At 49.7% G+C, this 21,778-nt stretch overlaps 1 protein-coding gene across 1 annotated transcript; it reads right to left on the bottom strand.

Annotated features, from left to right (window-relative positions):
* Positions 1 to 3,140: 3,140 nt before the first annotated feature.
* On the bottom strand, positions 3,141 to 3,623 carry LOC136993787 (olfactory receptor 226-like; the record flags this gene model as incomplete). The annotated part of the gene is made up of 1 exon (XM_067308733.1): positions 3,141 to 3,623. A coding segment is annotated over one exon (483 nt), but the record flags the coding sequence as incomplete, so codon positions are not given.
* Positions 3,624 to 21,778: the final 18,155 nt, after the last annotated feature.

Genomic DNA, 21,778 nt, shown 5'->3' with positions numbered 1-21,778 from the left:
GCAGGGGCTGATGCAGCCCCAGGACTGGCTGAGTGGGTGCTAACCCCATGGTGGAGGGGCCATGGGGCTGAGCAGAGCCAGCACCACTTGTCTCCAGCCAGACTGTGGGAAGCCCATGGGAGAAGGGTATTCGCAGAGCAAGACCCCCATGGAGGTGAGTAATGCACATGGGCGCTGCAAACCCAACCCCCGTCCCCATGGGAAACCCCCACTCCCATGGGACTCAGGCTTCAGCCCTGCATCTCCCACAGGGAGAGATGGGCCAGGGGCTGGGGAGGGAGGGGGCTGTCTCAGGGCAGGGGCTGCCAGCAGGGAGGCTCCAGGTCCTGGGGACAGAGGTGGTGTCTGAGCCCCAGCTCCCCCCAGAGCCCCCAGGGTCACCCCTGCCCTGCCCCACCGCCCTGGGGCTGTGCTGGTGACACCATGGGTGTCCCTGGCAGAGAGCAGTGCATGTGGGGCCAGAGCCAGGCTGAGCAGGGCCGTGTTCCCGGGAAGGGGCAGAAGGGCAGGGCAGACCCTGATTGGGGCTGGCACAGCCCAGCTCTCCTGCAGCCCAGCCGAGGGCTGGACATGGCACCAAGCGCCAGCTGAGCCCTGTGCTCCTCGCAGCTGCGCAAGTCCCAGAGCCCAGGGCTCGTGCAGGGCCCCTGCCCAGCCCTGAGGGGAGAGCGGCTGGTCTGGGAGCAGCGAGGGGAAGGAGCAGGATCCGGCCCTTGCACGCACTGCGCTATGGTCCTGAGGTGTAAATCTCCATCTTTGCCACAGCTTGGTGTGGGCAGAACTCCAGGGCAGAAGAGGCTGGTTAGGGGCACCTGGTGCAGGACGAGGTCCCTGCAGAGCGGGTGCTCCAGCACAGAGGTGTCTGCCCCAGAGCAAGAGCCCCTCTGTGCCCCAGTGTCCCCCTGCCCTGGCACATGCAGGGCTGCTGGGGCTGAGCCCTGAGGCCAGTGGGACAGAGATGTCTGAGATCCCTTGCTGAGCAGTGCTGGTACTTTTCCCTCACACCTACACTGCGGGTCCAGGCTGCTCTCGCGATCCCTTCTCAGCTCTGCACACATGGCCCAGCCATTCTGCAAAGTCCCCAGCACCAGGGCTCTGGCCAGGAGAGGAGCCGAGATGTCCCTAGCCCTGGGACATGCTGCTGCCCATGGAGGGTCAGTGCAGGTCCTGGGGCTGGAGGAGCTCCCAGCACGACATGGGGAAACGCTGCCATGGGAGAGGGTGCTGGTGACAGCCGCTGGCTCCCTCCTCTCCTCGAGGGCAGGATCCTGCTGTTTGCAGCACTACCGAGCTGTGGCTGTTCCCAGCAGGGAGCCTGGCTTTGCCCTGCCCTGGCTGGGGGGATGGAGGGGGCTCACACAGCCCCACTGGCAGGCTGTGGCTTGGCTGCTGGGGCAGAGGAGAGCTGCCCCTCCTGGGCCCCAGAGCTGAAACCCTCCTGCGAAGCAGAGCCAGCACTGGGCAGCACTGGGGCTGGGGACGTTATCCTCTGCCTCCCCGAGAGAGGCACCAGACCCTGGGCAGAGACATCTGTTTTTTGTCTCCTGGCCTGATGGTGCCCGTTGCGGGGGAGAGGCGAGCTGTGCTGGGGCAGCTGGGCAGGGAGAGCTGACAGCAGTCGCATGGCCCCATGCTTTCCTGTGCCTGCCAAGGCTGAAATCAGTAAATGAGTGGAGGATGGATGCATAAGTGGTGGGGTGGGGGGATGATAAAAGGAAGGAAAAAGGAAAAATGCAAGGGAAAAAGTAGGGAACATAATTTCAGTGTAGGAAAGGAAAATTAAAGCAGGAAAAAAATGCTACTATCAGAAACTGCCAGTTTAGTCACAGAATCCCAATGTTTTTTACATATAGCTATAGATCATATAGATACAGATACAGATGCATTTGGTGACTCCTCCCCATTCCAGGAGATCTGTCTGAGTAGCTCAGGTGTCAGCTCAGTGCAGGAAAAGAAATGAGCCAGGGTGAAGGCGGAGTGTGTTTTTGTGCGCTTGGCCTTAGCCCCACTGCCTGTCAGTGTGTGGCATGGGGAACCCATCAGGAAGAGCCAGCGGGGTGCAGAGACCCCCCCCTCCCCGGCTGGAGGAGGGAGGGCAGTTTGGGTGCCAGATGCTGCACAGCTGTTGAACCCTCCTCCCCACTCAGCTCCTGCATGAGAGGTTTCTCGCCTGTGGGCACTGGGGCACAGTTGGTTAAAACCCGGCCTAGGACGAGGGATCCTCTCTCAGCTCCCATCAGTACCTGCTTTAGGAGTGGACATGAAATCTTCTCTCCATGGAAATATGCCCTTGTGAGCATCCTCAGGGATGGGCCCATCCTGAGGCTGGGGGCTGAACTGTGACTTTGGGCTGGAGCCCACATATTGTGGTGGTCCCTTCTCCAGCCCACTGCCCTCTCCCTCTTCTGCCTCCCACCCTGCTGAAGGAAATGTCCCCTCCTGTCGCTGACTGCTCCCTGTTGGGGCCCTTGCGGTGCTTCAGAACAATAATCTATATGAGATATAGAGCATGGAACTAACACTGTTTAGGATTAATTGCTTAGCACTACTTGCTTAGCATTAGTAGCTAAATTTGCTGAAGCCTTAGGCCTCAGGCTATAGCCGCTGCTACGTGCTTTGAAGTAGTCCACCAAGGACACTGGTGCAGCTGGAAATGATACATCCTGAGAAAGTACAGATAAACCAGCAGAAGCCAGTGGGAACCAAGGTTAAGGGCTAGACAGCTTTGCTAAATAAGTAGCAAGGTACAAGGCATGATCGCTGCGTGCGTGATCGGTGCCATGATTGGCTACCTGTGACATAATCTGTATAAACCACCAATCAAGGGTCAAGGCGCCGCGTGCCTGTACCTATAAGATGGGCAAATTGCTGAATAAAGTTGGAACTGAATCTGCATTCTGTGAGTGCGTATGATTCTTTCCCGTCACTCCCGCGGACCGCGACACTGAAGCACCTGTATTTAATAGCTATATATATATGTGTGTGATATAATATATGATACTTAATTAGAATTGCTGTCATGAAAAGCATCATGACTGGGGGAAAAGCCAAACCTTTGCACGGCCAAGGGCTTCCTTCAGGGCCAGCTTCACAGTCTTGTTTCTGAGACTGTAGATGAAGGGGTTTAAGAAGGGGTACAGGACAGTGTTCAGCAAAGCTACAATTCTGTTGGTCTCCAAGGAAACCTCTTCCGTGGGCTGTGCATAGAGAGCAATGCAGCTTCCATAGACAATGGCTAAGTTGGTGAAATGGGAAGAACATGTAGCAAAAGCTTTCTTCCTCCCAGATGCTGATGGCATGTGCAGAATACAGTGGAAGATGGCCATGTAGGACACCAGGATTAAACATAAGGAACCCAGCACTACAAAAGATATCAGAATGGAGTCTGCTTTCCAAAGCAGGTTGGTGTCAGAGCAGGACAGTTTGAATAAGGGGGAGTTGTCACAGAAAAAATGGTGGATCTTGTTGGGGCCACAGAAAGTCAGCTTTGAGAGGAGGACCAGGTAGTAACTCGAGAGTGTGAAGCCTAGGACCCACACAGCACCAACCAGGTGGGAGCAGAGCTGCTGCTTCATGATGGCAGCATAATGCAAAGTTTGGCAGATGGCAACATAGCGGTCAAAGGACATGACAATAAGGAGAGCGAACTCTGTAAAACCCAGGGCAGAATAGAAATAGGATTGGGCAAAGCAGCTGCTAAATGAGATTGTTCTCCTACCAGAGCTCAGAATCACCAACAGTTTGATGGTTGTGGAGGATGTGAACCAGATTTCCAGGAATGCCAGATTGCTGATGAAAAAGTACATGGGGGTTTGCAGGCGGTGATCCACACACACGAGGAAAATGATCATTGTGTTCCCTGTCACTGTTGTCAGGTATATGAGTAGAAGGATCAGGGAGAGAAACAGCTGTAGCCTTTGATCAAGCCCTGAGAAACCCTCCAGGGTGAACTCGGCAACCACAGTTTCATTTCCTGCTCCCATGCCCAATTTCAGTACGTCCTACTGAGACAGGAGCACGAAGAAGCAAGTGTGAGAATTTCACAGTCTCGACGGGAGGGTAGATCCTTCCTTCTTTGCTCCCTTGCTTGCTTCCTATGTAACACAGACAGAAATATTCCTCTCAGCCATTCTTCACACCCAGATTTCTCTGCTTCACATTTCACTGAGAGGCCTCAGAGATTTTACTGTCTTCTTTCTACTTTTTCCAGCCACTCACAAAGGATTCTTTCTCAGGAGCACAGTATTGTAAAGAGGTTGCGAACTAGTTCATGCCATGCCTGGGAAATTCCCTGTTCACTCCGACTTATTGCAAACATCCATCACATCTGTGTTTCAAAAGCCAACCTAATCTCCTGGCAAAAATACTTACTAGTATCTGCAGATGCCAGTCCATCCATGTAGATAAGTATGTTGAAAGTTATTCCTTCTACTTTTCAGTCCTTGCCTTTTTTGACTTGGAACATCTGTGAGGCTGTTGCTTTCAAAACAAGCCAGTACTGAGCATCTCTTCTGTAATCCCCTGCTTTCTTCCACAGCTTCTTCCTCTCTCTTTCTCCAGAAAAGGGGGGGGGGGGAATAGGGAACAAGTATAGCTTGCCTTCTTTAGTACTCTATTTAGCGAAATTCATGAGGGTTCCATTCAGTCATTGGAAATGTCTGTGTCAGACAGTCTCATCTGACATCATTGTGCACTGAAATAGAGTTCTTGCCAAACCATTGCCAGATTCCATTGTTATTAAATGTCCTGACCTAAATGCCTTGCCTTCCCTTTAGGGGAGGGGAGGAGATGGAATTGTCTCATCTTAAAGAACTTAAAGGCTGTCCTTTTGATAATTTGAAAAAGGAAGGTCTGGAACAAAGAAGATACTAAGTAGGGTGATATTTGAGATGCCTAAAAGTCAGGCACTTCAGTTTGAGCAAGTTAGCTTCCTCCCATCTTGTCAGTGCAGAGAGAGAGAGAGAAGAGTGTCTGGAAGAGACTGGTAACACTTGTTTCGCCTGCCAGTTACAGTCTGGGAGGACCCAGCCTCTAGAGCTCTTTCTTTGCCTCCGTTGACTATATAGGGACCAAGGGAAAACAAGTGCACACTCCAGCTGCTCACAGGCACCTCCAGTGAAGTTGATGAACTCACTATTTCAGTCTCAAATCTCTTCTTGCTAATTTCTTTTTTAAACCAAAAAACACATCTAACAGAAGGAAGCCCAAGGAAAACATAGACAATAAATACTGACATTTTTCCCTCCACCTTTGCATTTGGTTTTAGACATATAAAGGAAAGGAGCAGATGACTCCACAAATAGGATGCCTCAAAAATGCAAGGGCAGGGGGCAGAAAGCAATGATGGGTTTCAAGGAGTGAAACAGAGGTTCTCCACATACTCTGTTGTCCCCCAGACCCTGTCTCAGAGTGTAATGGGTGGTTCTTATACAGGGAGTAAAATGGGAAGCTCAGTAGTGGGCAACACTTCATGTTTGCACTTGCATTTTAACTTGGGGCTCAGGTTAGTCCGAGATCCCAGATGCTCTGTCTTGCTCTCTGCCTCTAGTCTGGCATAAGGGAATCTCTGGACTGGTTCATCTGGAAGATTTGCTGAAATTGAACCACTGGCTGTAATTATGTGAGCAAAAGCTCAAGCCCAGTCACCTACAGCAATATCACTGTAGCCTCAGTGAATCAGAGGTGACAGTCCCAGCTTCCCATTTGCTGGGTAAGTTCCAACACTCAAAATGTTGTGTCTTCTTAGTCTGCTGGATGTCACCTAAAATCGTGCTTCTCCTGAATGTGCTTTCTTAGAGGAACCTGCAAAGCTGCTGAGAGCTTACAGCAAAGCAGCTTCTCTGCTCACCACGGGGGTAACCCTCTGGTGAACCCTTTTCTCAGGCTTTGGTTGCTTCAAAGTATTTGCTGTATTCAGGCCCCACATAGCCAAAAATGGAGCTACCATATGCAATAGTGTCTATGGCGGTGTGAGATATGCAGGTGAAGAAGGCTTCTTATGGCTTTCCCAGAGGGTATTCTCAGGACAGTGCATCTAGTGCAGGCATAAGACACAGGGGTCAGTGTGAAGGAGCTCAGCAACATAGCGGAGAAGGGAACAAAGCTCATGTTTGAAGGTAGCTGGTGCCCATGCAGGCTGCTCTCATCAAAGGGATGAGGCCACAGAAGAAAGAGTCTCTTTACTGTGGACACAGGGTACCTTGGAATATAAGATGGTGGGGCTGAGCTAGGATAGAGATGCCATCACCCAATGGATAAAGATGAGTGTGAAGTGTTGCCACGCTCTCGCTCGGTCCCATGGCGCCACCGGGGGTGCACTGCAGCTCCCCGCTGCAGGGCCACAAAGCACAGACCTCAATGTGAGAGATGCTAAAATGGCGTTTATTGTGAGCTGCGTTTAAGCTTACATACAGTTGCATTTCGTTCCCACCCCTAGTCTGCGCGTCACACCGCGTGATCTTCCGCTACGCCTACTCTACCGCTTCTCATGCAAATATCTTTGTCTACGCAGTTTCCCAAGATCCCTCACAGTGAAGCACAGCCAGGGCTTCATAAAGATGATACAGTGTGATGGGTTGCAAATGGCCCCGCAGCAATCGAAAGACATCACAACAAGCAGGTTGAACTCAGCTGTGCCCAGGAGGATGGAAAGGAAGGTCTGGAACTGGCAAGCAGCCGTGGGATGGTCTTAATCTCCAAGATGAGGCTGACAAACCTTTTAGGGACAAAGGGAACCAAATATCTAAGAAGGAGAAGCTGCTGGGGAAGAGATACGCTAGGGGTGGAACTGGTTGAGCCAAATGATGGCTATCATGACCATATTGCCCATGGCAGTGAGCAGATAAATCACCCACGACAGCGTGAAGAAGAGGATTTGCATTTGAGGAGTGACTGAAAAGGCCTTCAGGAAGAATTTTCCCGCTATGGTACGGTTGGGAGGATCCATTTCAGAATCCGGTCAGTTGAAGGTGTGACAGGAGTAACTAATGTCATGCATGGTGAAATTTGTCTTGCTGCCTTCATCAACTTTCCCTTCCCTTTTCCTAGTCCTACTTTTCTTTCTTGAGGTGGGAGACCAGAACTGCACAAGGGATTCTCATTTTCTCTTTGTTTATATCCAATGCCATGAAATAAATGTTGATGCTTTTTGTATCGTGAAAAGATCTTGAATGTCAGCCAGCACCAGTGTTTCACACCTGTGGTCAAACCCCCAGAAGTATGTAACATATTCAGGAAACTCTCAGATTAGGACCACCAACGCAAAAACCCTAATGGGGTCTGCTTTGCTCATCGCCAGTTTTAATTGCATAGGCGAGTCTTGCACATCGTCCCCGCTGAGGCCACTCATGGTTACTGAGCCTCCTTGGTGGGACGGAGTCCTGTGCAGAATGGGGAGAGGCAGTTCGCAGCGTCTTAGTCTGGATGGTTTTGCTCATGGGGATCTGATCCAGTCCCGTAAACTCAGGAGGAATAAATTCCAGACAACATTCCTAATTGCCACAGCTGGTTTAACCCTGCTGCGACAGTAGTCCACGCGGTGAGACCACCATCGATGACTGTGGCAGTCGGCCAGGTTAAACGCACCGTGCCCAGCACCCACTCTGTTAGGGAGGGGAAACGTTTTGGTTTTGCTGGTGCAGGGTGCAGAGAGTGTTGTGCAGCCTGGGACCCTGGGGCAGAGCCTCCATCCGACCGAGCTCCTCTCTAGTAAAATGAACTGCATCTGCCCCGTCGTCCCACAGCCTCAGCAGCCACTCTAACAACCCTTTGCGGGGCTGCTGCCTGTAGCGTCCCTGCGTATCCTGCTGCTCTGATGCTTTAAAATCGCCAGGAGCTGTGGTCCCTTCAAACTGGCTGCATTCGGTGCGGTGAGCCGCTGCTCTGCCACCGGCCGGGCAGCTGCCTCCCCCTCAGGCTCAGTGTCTGACTCCGAACTGGGGAGTTCATCGGGGTCCCAGATATTGCCATCCCACATATTCATTCACCACTTCTAATTTTTCAAATATATTTCAGAAAGGAAACAGATGAGTATTTTCCAAAATATTCATAAATGTACTTTATAATATCGAATACACCCTTTTGGATGAAAAGAAATGAAAAATGGAAAAGCTACATCTGTGATTACTACAGTATACTGAACCAGAGTTAATGTAAGTCTGTACTACTTTTAGAATGACAGTGTATGAAGCAAAAAAAAAAACCCATGCATTTCTGTTTAATGGTAACTTCTTTGTACAACTAAAATTGGAAAGCATAAAAACAAGGGCTCAGAAGCACCATCTTCTGCAGCTGAAATACAGGTTATCTGAGAAAGAAAACCCATGGAAGCTAATATCAAAGGTAATTCACAGGTGCTGGGAAAAACCAAGCAGAGTGAAATAAATTTCAATGTTTACACAATGCTTTGTCTTTTCTTTTTTTTTTATATATATATTCTCCATGATTTCCATCCCTTATTTGATTTGGGCTTTCCTGTCCCATGTTTAACCAAAGACATAAGATATCCCAGGTCTCTTGTGAAATACATATAAATATGCAGCTTAGAGTATTTGGATTAGAAGAGGTCATCTTTCAGAAAGGCTTCCTTGGAGGAGTTTCTTGAAGATCGCACTTCCAAGATCTGTCGAATCACAAGTTTTGTTAGACTAGAGGCATAGTAGCTGCCTCTATCTCCTGCTAATAAAGTCTTATTTGGGGGGTACTACCAATAAGCATCATTGGTGCAGACTCTCTTTTCTTCTAACATGGCAGTATCCTAGAAACTCTTTTGCTCTTAATTAACCATCCAAGTAACCTCCCAATCCAGTGAAATAAGGGTGGGCGGGGGTTCCTAATGTCTCCCTGCCAAAGGGCTTGCTGCCTTGGGGATCTCTGCTGCAACCTGTAGACCACACACTGCCCCAGACCGTGAAACAAGGCACCCAGGGGCTGACTTCCAGGAGGAGGCCTCAGAGAGCAGTTTTGACATGGTGGGACTTTTTTCTCTGGCATAGTTAACAAGGAAGTGGTCTTGCCATGATGGAGCGCTCAGAGGTCCTCTTTCGAGCAGCAGTGCCACAGTCATTACCATTTGAAATGGGTAAATATGGAAAACTCCCAAAGACAAAGTATTTCTTCAGAAAATAGTTGGCCTCTTGCAACCACTTCTCGCAGATGCACATACAACAGTGAGTGATGTTTCAAGGGCTCAGAGCTTATTTTTTGTGCTGAAAATGAAGCAAATCATAACATTGCTTTTGCACCCTGAAAATCATCACCTGATGCTCAAGCACTTTGCTGCAAGTTGGCAGGAAATACATGAAGGGTCATAGCTGAGAATCAGCTTGCAAAGTTGAAGTGGTTTTATGCAAATAACTCTGCAAGACCTTTCAGTATTATGGTCTTCACCTTTACGCATTCTCCTCTCTTCCATAAGGGAGTCATTTCTAGCCTGACAGTTGAGGTGTCCCTCTCAGCTGAGCACTTTTTGCAATGTGTCACTAGGTTGTTGGAGGCCTGCAGTTTCTGAAATTCTTGCCAGGATCTCCAGCCAGGATGCTAACTCAACCCCCATGTTCAGCTGAGCACATACAACTGACCTCACCATCATCATCCAAGCCATGTGCCTGCTGCTGGTCTATGAGCTGCTGAGGCAGGAGTGACCTCACATGCCCATGCCCCAGCCATGAGGCTGCTGGTAACCTGTCTGACGCTGAGTCAGAAGTGACCTCCCAAGCAAGAACACAAGCCTTGTCCATCAGAGAAGAGGAAAGGCCATCAACAGCCATGTGGGCTTGCTAGATGATTGTAAGGTCACCTCTACCTGAGCAGCTGATAGGTCAGCCTTTGGCTCATGCCTAAGGTAATTGTTTGTGAGGTCACTTCTGCCTGAGGACCTGATAGGCCACCAAGCAGCACAGGGCTAGGATGTTGATTGTGAGGTCATTCACAACTGAGTAGCTGATAGGCCAGAAACAGTTGGATGGTGACTGTGAGATCACCTCTATCTCAGCCTCTGATAGGCCAGCAGCAGGCCCATGGCTCAGGTGATGATTGTGAGGTCATTGCTGCATGAATACCTGACTGCATGGAAGCCAAGACCATGCTGAGGTCATTTCCATAAGGGCAGGTGAAAGACCAGCAGCAGACCCATTGGCTTGGTGGGTGATTATGAGGTCAGTTGTGTCTGATCAGCTGATAGGCCACCAGGAAGCTGATGGCTGGGACATTTTTGTGAGATTAGTTGTTTCTCAGGAGCTCATAGGAGAGTAGGAGGTCCATGACCATAAAGGTGAAAGTGAGGTCACTTCTGTCTCTGCAGGTGATGGACCAGGAGCAAGCGCATGGGTGGGAAAGTGGCTGTGAGGTGACTTCTATGAGTGAAGCTGATAGACAAGCACTTGACTCCTGTCAGGGGTAACAGGTTGTGAGGTCTTGTGTGCCTGAGAACCTGACAGGCCACTAACAGGCACAGGGCTAGGATGCTGGTTTTGTGGTCACTCCTGTCTCTGGTGAGTGCCACTCGCTCTGTACAGAGTGAGGAGTGGCATGGACAGCCCTGGGCCATGAGTGGTTTTGGGCCACTGGACTCTGTGCGAGACACAGAAATATCTTTTTTAATGGTGCAGGCCTGATAATACCAGAGATATTTAGAAAATGTCAATAAAAAATGAAAGAAGAGAGAAATTAAGAAAGTGATCTAAAGCGGAGAAATGTTTTGTTACACTTTCCAGCTTTTAAATATTTGTGTTCTTATTGTCTTTCTTTGTTTTGTTGTCTTTTTTCTTAATATCCTGGTCTTTTTTTTTTTTGAAAAGGAAAGTAATTTCCAGAACTGGGGTCTAATGCAATGACAGAGTCACCGACAGCTGGTGCCATTGTAGGTTCCCTGGTCCCCTCTGCCCAGCCTCCATCTGCAGCTCCAAGGGGCTCTGGTCTCCCGCAGGTCCCCTGTGAGAGCTGCCAGTCCCAGGCAGGTACCTCTGATACACCAGGACCTCCCCAAGTGCCACTGGATGCTTGTGGTGAGACGCCTGAGCTCTGCCCGAAAAGGTGAAGAACCGTTTTCAACATTTAAAGAAAAAAGGGGAGCATCTTTTCCTCAGCTGAAGTGGTAGAATATTTTTAATAAAATGTCAACATTTTCCCATGAAAAAATAATGGAAAATTTCAGGAAGGGTATGAATCTCAGGAGAAATAGTGACCTGCCCCTGGCTTCACATTAGCACTGCTCTGTCTATTATGCTGTGGATGTAATCTCACTAATCTTTCACGTATTTTCACCTCTCCTCATTAAAGTGATCATTTATAAAGTTTCCTTTATACCAGACTATCTGGAAAACTTTCTGGAATTTTCTAGTCTTCCTCCTCCCCTTGCTCTTTATCCATCAGGTACCTCTCAACTCTCCAGTTGCTGCTCTGAGCTTCAGGGAGTCTGAAGCTTGCCTCATCTTTCAGGAGTCTCATTGTCTCTTTAGACAACTCCTTAGTTGTGATTCTGTCTATCCATTCCTATCTATCAGTCAAAAACAGTTCGAAGAAGGTTATTCCTTGCGGAAAGTGGCCCTCACTGGACGCAGCTTGGATTTAACATACAGTTGAGGAGTGTATTTGACTTTTTATTAAACTGTATCATATTCTATTTTTGCTTGTTTGCAATTAAGAAAAATCCTCCTGTGTCTGCAAGTAGTCCTCTAAGGAAAGCAGGTGGGAATTGGTGCATAGGAGCTGTAACATTCAGCTACAGTCTCAAGTGGAAAAAGGTTAGGTTTTAACAGGAGTGACCTAAGTCCCCAGTGGCTGATGAGAGAAATGGCAGAGTTGGGGAGGTGAGGAGGAAAGTTGTCCGTAAAGGTCTCATATAGAACATACTGCTTTTTCTGCATGTTCAGACTTCATTATGGCGGAGACCCTCTGGGTCAGTATGAATTGGAGAGTGTGGATGTCACTTATTCTGTAAGCTGAAAAATAAAGAGAGCTTAAAAAGCAGAAATCCTTTCTTTTTCAGGTGTTCATTGAAATCTTGCTCTTGTAAATACACCCCTGAATCCTCTCCAATTAGCCACACAAGAATTGAAGAACTGAAAAAAATTAGGGGGAGTGAGATTGGTTGTTAGGGCTTTCTGCATGTTAATGGTGCCTCTAGTGTATTTGGTGCTGAGTCCATGAACCTCAGCTACTGAGAGGAGACTGAACAAGCCTCTCAAGAAGTTAAAGTCAGAAGCAAATGCCAAAGTTTCTTGGAGTGTTAATGGGTCCCACTGAGGGTCGTTACTCACAAAGCCTCCCCAGAGGCTGATTACAGCACAAAGTTGGAGGCACTAACTGCAAGCAGGCAAAGGGAACGTGCAGGTGGCTCTGATGCCAAGTAAACCTGGATGAGTTTTGTCAAGCAGAATGGCCAGGCACTGACAGCCAGGCCGTGGTAGGGTGATCCTTTCCCTCACACTGTGCTCAGGGCTCTTCCGGGGTAGTGTGAATGTGGGGGTGTGCACTCCCACCCCAGGATCTCCCTACCTTTACTGATGTCTCTCTGCCCTCACTTGCTTTTCCTTGAGACACAAAGCCAGTAGCTGATCACAGACTCCCTCTGGGTGACCTGTAGCACCACAGCTCTACCCTTCAAGTGACACTTCCTTTTCCTGAAGTCACATCTGAATCCCTCTAGGTGCAGTTTGTGGCTCTTTCCCCTTCTCACGCTGTTTCCCACTACCAAGAAAAGCTCCATTATCTCTGAAACCACCCTTCAAGCACTCACAGGCTCCTACTCTCCTGTCCTTCACCTCCACTTCAGCAGGCTAAAGAAGCCCAGGTCCCCCAACCTCTCCTCCTGGGTGTGGTTATTCCCCCCTAGGTGCAGGACTTGACACTTGTAAATCTTCATGAGGTGCCTGTTGTCCAAATCACCCACGTTTCTCAAAGTCCTTCTGGACTGAAGTTCCTCTGTGTAAAACAAAACAAAACAAAGCAAAACCAAAACCAACACAAAACAGTACCAAGGGGGAAAGGGTAACCAGAGGTGGGCTGATTGTATGGGAGGGGATCAGCATGGTAAAAGAGAGAAACTTAAAAGAGGGAAAAGAAATAAAAGTGGAAATGAAAAGTGAAGCGAAGGATTGCTCAGGGCTGTTTTGGAGATTTCTGCCAGGAAGCCCTGCATCTGAACCATTCTGACTGGAGGAAGACAAGAAAGCCGACCTCCTTCCACTGTTATGGGGAACCCGTGTGTTTTCTGTGATTTTGACAAGTGAAGACCCAGAGGGAAAAGAGTCACAGACTCCAGCAGGGTGGAGGGGACCTCAGGAGCTCTCTAGCCCAATCTCCTTGCTCACAGCAGGGTCAGCTCTGGGGTCAGACCAGGTTGCTCTGGGCTTGATCCAGTCTGGTCTTGGAAACCTCCAAGGGAGGAGACTGCACAGCGTCTCTGGACAGCCAGTTCCAATGCTTGACCATCTTCTTAGCACAAAAGCTTTTCCTTATCTCCTGCATAAACACCCTCCCACTGTGGTGTAGAACCTGGCTCCATCTTCTTGGTCACCTCCTCGTAGCCATTTGAAGGCTGCCATGAGATCCCTCCAAAGCCTGGAGTTCAGGCGCGAGTTCCCTGTTTAGCCAAGCTGGTCCCCTGACATGTCTGCTAGCTTTACTGAGTATTGGGATGGACCATTCTTGTGCTTGGCGGGTGCTGTCCTTAAAGACCTGCTGGCTTTCCTGGGCTCTTTGGAGCTGCCTCCCATGGGATTCCCCCACCAGGCCCCTGAAGAGGCCAAAGTCTGCTCCTCTGAAGTCCAGAGTCTGTATTCTGCTGCTGTCCTTCCTCATGCCCCTCAGGATCTGGGACGTCACTTTTTCATGGTCACCGTAGGCAAGGCTGACACTGACTTTCCCATCCCTGATCAGTTCCTCCGTGTTTGTAATTTCCACATCCAGGAAAGCATCCCCATTATTGAGCAGTCTTAGCTGTGCTAAGAAGTTGTTCCTGACACCCTGCAGAAACCACTGGTCTCCTCGCACTATGTTGTTTTCCCTTCCAGTGAATGTTAGGGCCATTAAGGTCTCCCCATAAGGACCAGGGCCTGTGACCCACAGACTTCCTTTGCCTAAAGGCAGTGGTGGGATGCAGTTGTTTGGGCTCAGGTAGGAAACTTGAGAGGTCCTGAGCCGTTTGCCCAGCAACCAATGTAAAAGGGCATGGTTTTCCTGTAGGTCCCATGCTGTATTTGCTGGAAATGTGTGCTTGTGCTGGACACCCCGGGCATCTGACATGGTCCTGCCTATGGCCGAATTTATGTCATTAAATCAAGGGTCTCCACTGAATTACATGAACTGTTTGCAACACAGAGATGTGCATGAGTCTCAGCTTCCTAGTGAGTGGAGCTCTAGGAGCAGTGGTAGGCATCGAGTGTCATTTCAGATGGCCAAGAAAATTCCCCACCTGGCCCCAACCTCATGCTCTAGAAGGACGCAGGTCTCCTCGTTGCTCCATCAGAGCAAGCAGACCCTGGCACATGCCTTGCACCACCTCTGTCTCTTCAAATGTCGCCAGGTGTTTGTGTGTGAGCAACTGACTCCCATCCTCCATCTCCACTGATTCTAATGGGAGCTTAGACAAGGCGCTCGCATGCCCACATCTCTGTTGTGCTCACTTCAGCTTTGGCAAGGGGAATCCCACCTCCTGTGTGTTTGTGGAATTCATGGGAGGGATCTGAATCCCACTCCAGCCCAGGGGTATCTAACCCGGCATGAGATGTCCAGACTGACCCATCTGAATTAACACCTGAACCATGGGTAAATGAACTCTCTTCTTGTCCCTGTCTAGGTGTCCTGCCTAGTAAAGAGGTGGGAATAGGATCTTCCAGAGTGGGATGTTTCCATCTCTCATAGATAATCATCTTCTGACGAGACAAATTGCAATGCTGGGACCAGTCTCTCTTCACTGTGTTGAGAGAGACCATCAGTGATTGTTTTAGTCTACCTCAGTGAACATTTCCCAAGAGGGGGAAATACAAAGGAGAAATGAAGTCACACCTTCAGCTAGGCCACTGTTCCCAAGTGGGGCCAGTCTACTGGGACAGAGGGAGCTCATGGCAACTGGTCAGCACTGCCAAGAGACAGCTCTGTGCAAGAGCAGCTCCTCTGCAAAGAGCAGCAGGGCTCCAGGCACTGCCTGCTCTTGCTGATGGGAGATGGGAGAAGACAAAGAGAAGTGAAAGGCAGTATGGAGTGGGAGGAGAGAGGAGAGCTCACGGAGGGACAAATCTTCACAGCCCCTGACACAGTAAGTCTCTGGCTGTAGAGCAATACTACTGGAGCTTCTGGAGGGGTCTTCTAAACCCACCCCATCCCATGACTGCTAGGTTCTTTAGGATGCTGTCTTCTTGAGTGCAGAGGAGGAGGAGGTGCTTCTAAAGCAGGGAATCCCAGCCACACCATCAGAGGGACAGGGCATCCTGCTACCTACTTGCCTGGATGCTGCAGGGGTGTGAAGGCAGGGAGTGCACCCAGGTCTGCATGGGCTGTAATTGAGAGCAGTGTCCCTGCGCCCCCAGGGTGCTGTGAGCCTGGAGCAGTGACTCTGCTGCCTGCGAGGGTCAGCACTCAGCCTGCCCAGGGAACTCCCCACAGCATTGCAGGGAGGATCCACCCCAGCAGGGTAGGTTCATTCTCCCGTTGAGAGGGTTTTGCATGGGTCCGGGCTGCTCACAGCTCCAGCTCATGCACAGGACATTTCAGAGGGAACTTTTCAAGAGGAAGGCAAAGATGGGGATTTCCTGAAAGAGAAGCCAATTTCATGAGTTGGTGCTTTAACTTTCCTGCCACCTGGCAAGGGGAAAATGGAGATGGAGCTGTCAGCTTTGAACAAAGGACTGAAACTCCTTAACAGTTTCAATGAGCAGTCAATGAGTCTGCTAGAAACTTCTGAAAGTCTCTGCACCCATTCCTTTAGTCTATAGACAGCACCAGCTTCCCCTTTGCTGGCTTCATCATGGTTTATCTGCCCTGCTCCTTAGCACCTGCAAAAATGGAAATGCCCCTGGACAGTGCCCTGCTGCTGGGAGGTTTCTTTAGGGTAGAAGTGAGCCCACTGGGGAAGGTGTGGGCATTGCAGGGACTGACCATGACTTGCCCAAATCCATCTTCCCACGATGTTTCTAGAAGCAGTTCCCTCTCATTCACTGCCCAGCTCTGCTGCCTGGAGCTGTCCCTGCTGGGAGCTGTTTCTCTGTCCCAACGTCTTTTTCCTGGTTGGTGCTTACAGACCTCCTCCCACTCTCTGTGTGCTCAGTTCTGCCCTACAGAAAGCTCCCACAGGCAGGGCACTGTCCAGGGGCATCTCTGTGCTTGCAGGTCCTAAGGAGCAGGTCAGACAAACCCTCATGAGGCCAGAGAAGGTGATGCTGGTGCTGTGTGTAGGCTGAGGTGCGGATGAAGGGACTTGCTGTGGTTTCTCTCAGCCCTTTGGATTTCTCAAAATGATGGGAGTGCTCACCTGCAGTAAAGACACCGATCCTGTGTGTCCTGCGTGGTGTGGTCTTCATGGCAGTGAGAAGCACCAGTCCCTTTCCAACCCGTGAGGCTGTTGGCAATGCATGTCAACAGGTTGGGTAATCAGCTGACTCTCCTTTAAGGAGAGTCCACCTTTGGACCCTTGACTGTTTCTCCGGGGTGATCTGCCGACTTGGAAGCTGCCCTCCAGCAGAACACAGCTTCCCTGTAGCATTTCTGTGATATGTGAGAGTCTGGTCATGTGAGTGGTCAGATACCCTGGCACACTCCACTCTGTCCATCTCTGGGCTGAGAGAAGAATTTAGAAATCTTCACTGTGAAACTGAACTCCTCCGCTCTCAGCTCAGTCCTCAGTTTCTTCCTTAGAGGAACTTGTGAGTGTGATTGTCCTTTAGCTGAGGGAGGTGCAAGTGCAGCACAGCGAGGGGAAAAACTTACTGACATACCAGATCCTGTGACTCTGTACAAAGTCACAGCGAGATCTTTATTTCCTCTTGGCATGCACAAGTGCTCATGCTGAGAACAACTGAAATGCCAAAGATTTCTACCCCATCAGAGAATGCTCCCACAGTAAGATGGAGGCACCTAAAAACTAAATAAATATATAAACGGACTCCTCCACTGAAGATCATTTTCTGTAGAAAATGGGTTTCAAAATGTTGAGCAGCTCTTTCACATAAGGAGTGGACATAATCTGCTGCAGGATGTGCGCATCAGAGCTAGTCACTCCCCATTCCCACTGCAGTGCCTGGAGGAAGGGTGCGGATGGTAAGTTGACATGAGGACAGAGTCTATCTCATTGGAACACAGACGTCCAGAAAGTGTGAGGTCACCCCCTGCCTTCACTTGACTGCTTCTCTCCCTTGCTAGAGTGGGCGACGGTGTGACTGGTTCAGCTACAGACACCTCTGTTCAAGAGGGCAAGGCTGGGGGAGATGAAGCCCTCATGAGGGTCTTCTCTTTCCGAGACAGCTGGCATGAGTGCTGTATTCACCTCTCATTATGGCAAATAGAATAGTCCCACTGGGTCACTGGACCAAGTTCCCTCTGCCGAGCTCACGGCACCGATCCCCAGGTATCCAACCGAATATCTGGGGCTGTTTGACACCTCCATTTACACCCCTGGCACCCCGGCAGAGCAGAACGGGCTCTTCTGGAGACCACGGCAGTGTCCCCTGCTCAGTGTGGCACACACAGCCAGCACAAACAGAGCTCAAGCAAGGATTCTGAAAGAAGGTGAAGGACAGAGGAAATGTGGGGGGTACTATGAGAAATGGTATGAGTTTGGCTTGGAGAAGCCTGCTCTAACATTTTACTGTCTTTTCCTCCTCAGACAGACCCCCAGGCCCAGGGGGAGCAAATGTTCAACAGCAGCTCCCCAAACGAATTCCTCCTCCTGGCATTTGCAGACACGCGGGAGCTGCAGCTCTTGCACTTCTTGCTGTTTCTGAACATCTACCTGGCTGCTCTCCTGGCCAACGGCCTCATCATCACAGCTGTAGCCTGTGACCACCGCCTCCACACCCCCATGTACTTCTTCCTCCTCAACCTCTCCCTCTTTGACATTGGCATCATCTCTACCACTGTCCCCAAATCCATGGCCAATTCCCTGTGGGACACAAGGTCCATTTCCTACTCGGGATGTGCTGCCCAGGTCTTTTTTTTTGCCTTTTTCATATCAGCTGAGTATTCTCTTCTCACTGTCATGGCCTATGACCGCTACATTGCCATCTGCAAACCTCTGCACTATGGAACCTTCATGGGTAGCAGGGCTTGTGTCAAAATTGCAGTAGCTGCCTGGGGCACTGGTTTTCTCTTTGGGGGCCTGCACACTGGGAACACATTTTCAGTAACATTCTGCCAAGGCAATGTCGTGGAGCAGTTCTTCTGTGAAATTCCCCACATCCTCAGGCTCTCCTGCTCTGACTCCTACCTCAGGGAAGCTGGGGTTCTTGTGGTTGGTATTTGTTTAACTTTTGGGTTTTTTTGTTTTCATTGTACTGTCCTATGTGCAGATCTTCACAGCTGTGCTGAGGATCCCCTCTGAGCAGGGCAGGCACAAAGCCTTTTCCACGTGCCTCCCTCATCTGACTGTGGTCTCCCTGTTTGTCAGCACTGCGGGGTTTGCCTACCTGAAGCCCCCCTCCATCTCCTCCCCAGCTCTCGATCTGGTGGTGGCTGTCCTGTACATGGTGGTGCCTCCAGCAGTGAACTCCCTCATCTACAGCATGAGGAACAAGGAGCTCAAGGAGGCACTGAAGAAACTGATTCAGTTGCTAATATTTTAGCAGCAAGAAGCTGCCCAGCTCTAGTCACAAGCAATATCCAATCTATCTCAGGCAACTCGGGTGCTTTGGGTGTTCTATCTGTGACACTCATGTTTGTACACAACTGCTGGAATTCATCTCCAGAGGCACAAAGTCCATCTGTCTGACCCAGAGACCTTCTGTTCATCTGTCTACCACTGCATCAGAGCTGGCCTCCCAAGCAGCATCTCTGTAATAAAAGGGGATTTCCTCAGGACAGGGCCTGAAGGTTGGGCTCTTCTTCCAAAGCTGGTGCCAAGAATGCGCTGAGGGAGTTGCACCCAAAAAGGCCTTTTGCTGCACATGAGTTCTCCATGGGCTAAGGGGGACGCGCTCATAGGGTGATGTGTTAGGAAATGAGGGCAGGATTCTGCCCTCATTTGTGGGTGCCGAGTACCCCTGGAGAGGGTGAGTGGTATCTGCCGGGGACTGTCTCACATATTACAGGGCTGGTGACAGACGCTGGTTCTTCTGGAAGGGAATATGCAGTCACCAGGGGAGCACAGGGCATCCCCAGGGACAGCGTGTGCCTGGGATGGGCAGTGAGTGGAGATTCACAGAAGCAAGTGCAGGCACCCAAAGCAAAGGGCTAAACCAAAGAAGGCACTGAGTGAGGGCTCTGCAAGCTCAGCAGAGCCAGCAGGGACTCAGCAGGCCCAGGGAAGGGACACTCCAGAGCGGTTCTTGTCATCCACCTACAAACCACGGGCTGGGTGCAACGACACATCTGAACCCATCCTGAGCCATTTGAAATACCGTGTTTGCTTTGAGCATCTTCCACAGCCACAGACCCTGGGGAGGGGGGTGTCAGGTGCAATGCTGCTGGGCCAGCTGGCTCTGCCATGGCCAGTGCAAAGTCACCCCATGGCCCCACAGCCTGCTCGTGCTGCAGAGAAGCACTGACAGCCCGGGGCCCTGCAGGGAACCGGGGAGGGGTTAAGGAACAGTCGGCCAGGCCAGCACAGGCACACACTCACTCGGGGAAAGGCTCTCTGGGAAGCAGGGAGCCCCGAGCAAGGCTGCTCACCCTGCCCTGAAACCCCCCCACACACTCCCTGTCCTCCCATGCCCTGTCCCAGCCCTGGTGCTGGCCAGCTGCCCTGGCCTGGGGCAGCTCCAGCTCCCCAGGAGGGGGAAGGGGCATGGGGGGAGCAGTCCAGGGAGCTGGGGGGAGGTCAGCATCCCACTCTCTGGCTGGGAATGGAGCCCCAGCTTGGGCAGATGTGGGGATCATTAACAGGATGAGCACAGGATGTAACATCAATCACAATACAGTGGTAGCTTTTGGTGACCAACCTTTAGAGATATCATACCCATGACGTTCAGCAAGGCTGGTTTCCACTTTTGCTAACCAAATCCATTAACTATTATAATAGATCATCATTCCTTCTCTTTCTTCTAAGCATTTTCCAATTTCAGACAGATGCTTGGTGTTCTGTTTGAGAAAACTGTCTAGTTGATGGAAGGTTACTCCAAGTGTTCCTGATGCTTTAAACAGTGCAAAAATCATTTGTTCAGTCATATGAGAAGTTACCTGGTAGGTTTACTTCATGATTTGGGCAAAAACATATGTCACATTACAATGGCAACTGCTGCCTTACTGTTACGGAAAATTAGGCTTGCTGGCCACCATAACAGGGTCCGACCCCAGGCTCCCGCTGAGACAGAAGTTCAAAGTCAGATCGGAGCGAAATAAATTTTAATGACACACATGCGGTAATTACAGTTCGAGCTGGGTGCCTCCAAAGAGGGACCCCGTTTGAACAAATCCCTGGGTAATTATACCCTTCCAGTCTAGTATCCACCCCATAGTTCTGAACTAATCATAATATTAGAGTTTGGGGTCTTCTAGCTCCCGGTTGGTCCTTTCCGGACTTTCCAGGTGTGTTCTTTACTTCTTATTGCACTTCTGCATAGGTGTCGATGGCTCTTTTACTCCCTTATCTTGTCCCTCAGAACCAGTCTTTGGGGTTACTTCTTTCCTGCATAGTTGTCTGGCTCTTCTACTTCCTTATCTTGTCCTCCAGAATCAGTCTTGTGGTTCCTTTGTTTCTTCCTTCTGTGTCCTACGTTAAAGTCCATCTCCCTGCTGCTGCTCATCAATGCTAAACCGCTTGTTTCTCTCTACAGTCCCGTCCCCCGCCCTTACCTCTCTGACTTGAACCAGCTCTGGGGCCTTCTTTTACTTAACTAGCTAAAAGTTCAACATATCTAGCTGAATGTTCACAACTTGCAGCCTAAGGCTTCAGCAAATTTAGCTACTAACGCTAAGCAAGTTATTCTAAGAGATTAATTCTAGACAGCTTTAGTCCAATATTCTCTAACAGTCCTCCCTTTGTTTTTATTAAGCATCCCTGCTAATATGTTAAGCAGAGTTCTCGAAGCCTTTCGAGGCGTACTATCACTCTCCATAATCTTATGTACAATACGATCATAAATAATAGGCATAACACGGTTAAAATTAACACAACTACTACTGGGTGCAACATGTGATTATAGCTCCTTGTTGCAGTTGGTGACCATCCCAGTAGAGTCTCCCAGCAATCATATTCTCCACCCTTCTTCACTCTTTCCGAGATGTGCTGTATCTCTTCTGTATCATGTTGAATGGTGATTAGAGTTTTTTGTCCGTTGTTTCGGATGCATTTTAGCAGTTGACACAGGTCATCATGTTGTAGTAGTTTCTTTACCAATGTAAAATTCATTCCGATGGGGGCAGGCAATAAATCTTGACTTAAGGTATAATTAGATTGTAATAATTGATAAGACACAACAGGAGCTGAATAATTAAAGTCACATCCCACAATTCTAGTAAAATTACAAACACAAATATTTGAGTGATTACTTGTGTCTACAATAATGTTATCTACGAATATAAGATCACAGAGGGTTCTCATACAAACACATCCTTTTCCAATATATACAAGTACAGTTTCAGGGGTTTCTTCGGGATGTATTTCAAAATCACAAATATTTTGTTCAGTATC

This window comes from Apteryx mantelli, chromosome 20, assembly GCF_036417845.1.
Source record: "Apteryx mantelli isolate bAptMan1 chromosome 20, bAptMan1.hap1, whole genome shotgun sequence".
NCBI lineage: Eukaryota > Metazoa > Chordata > Aves > Apterygiformes > Apterygidae > Apteryx > Apteryx mantelli.
This window is presented reverse-complemented; position numbering and strand designations above follow the sequence as displayed.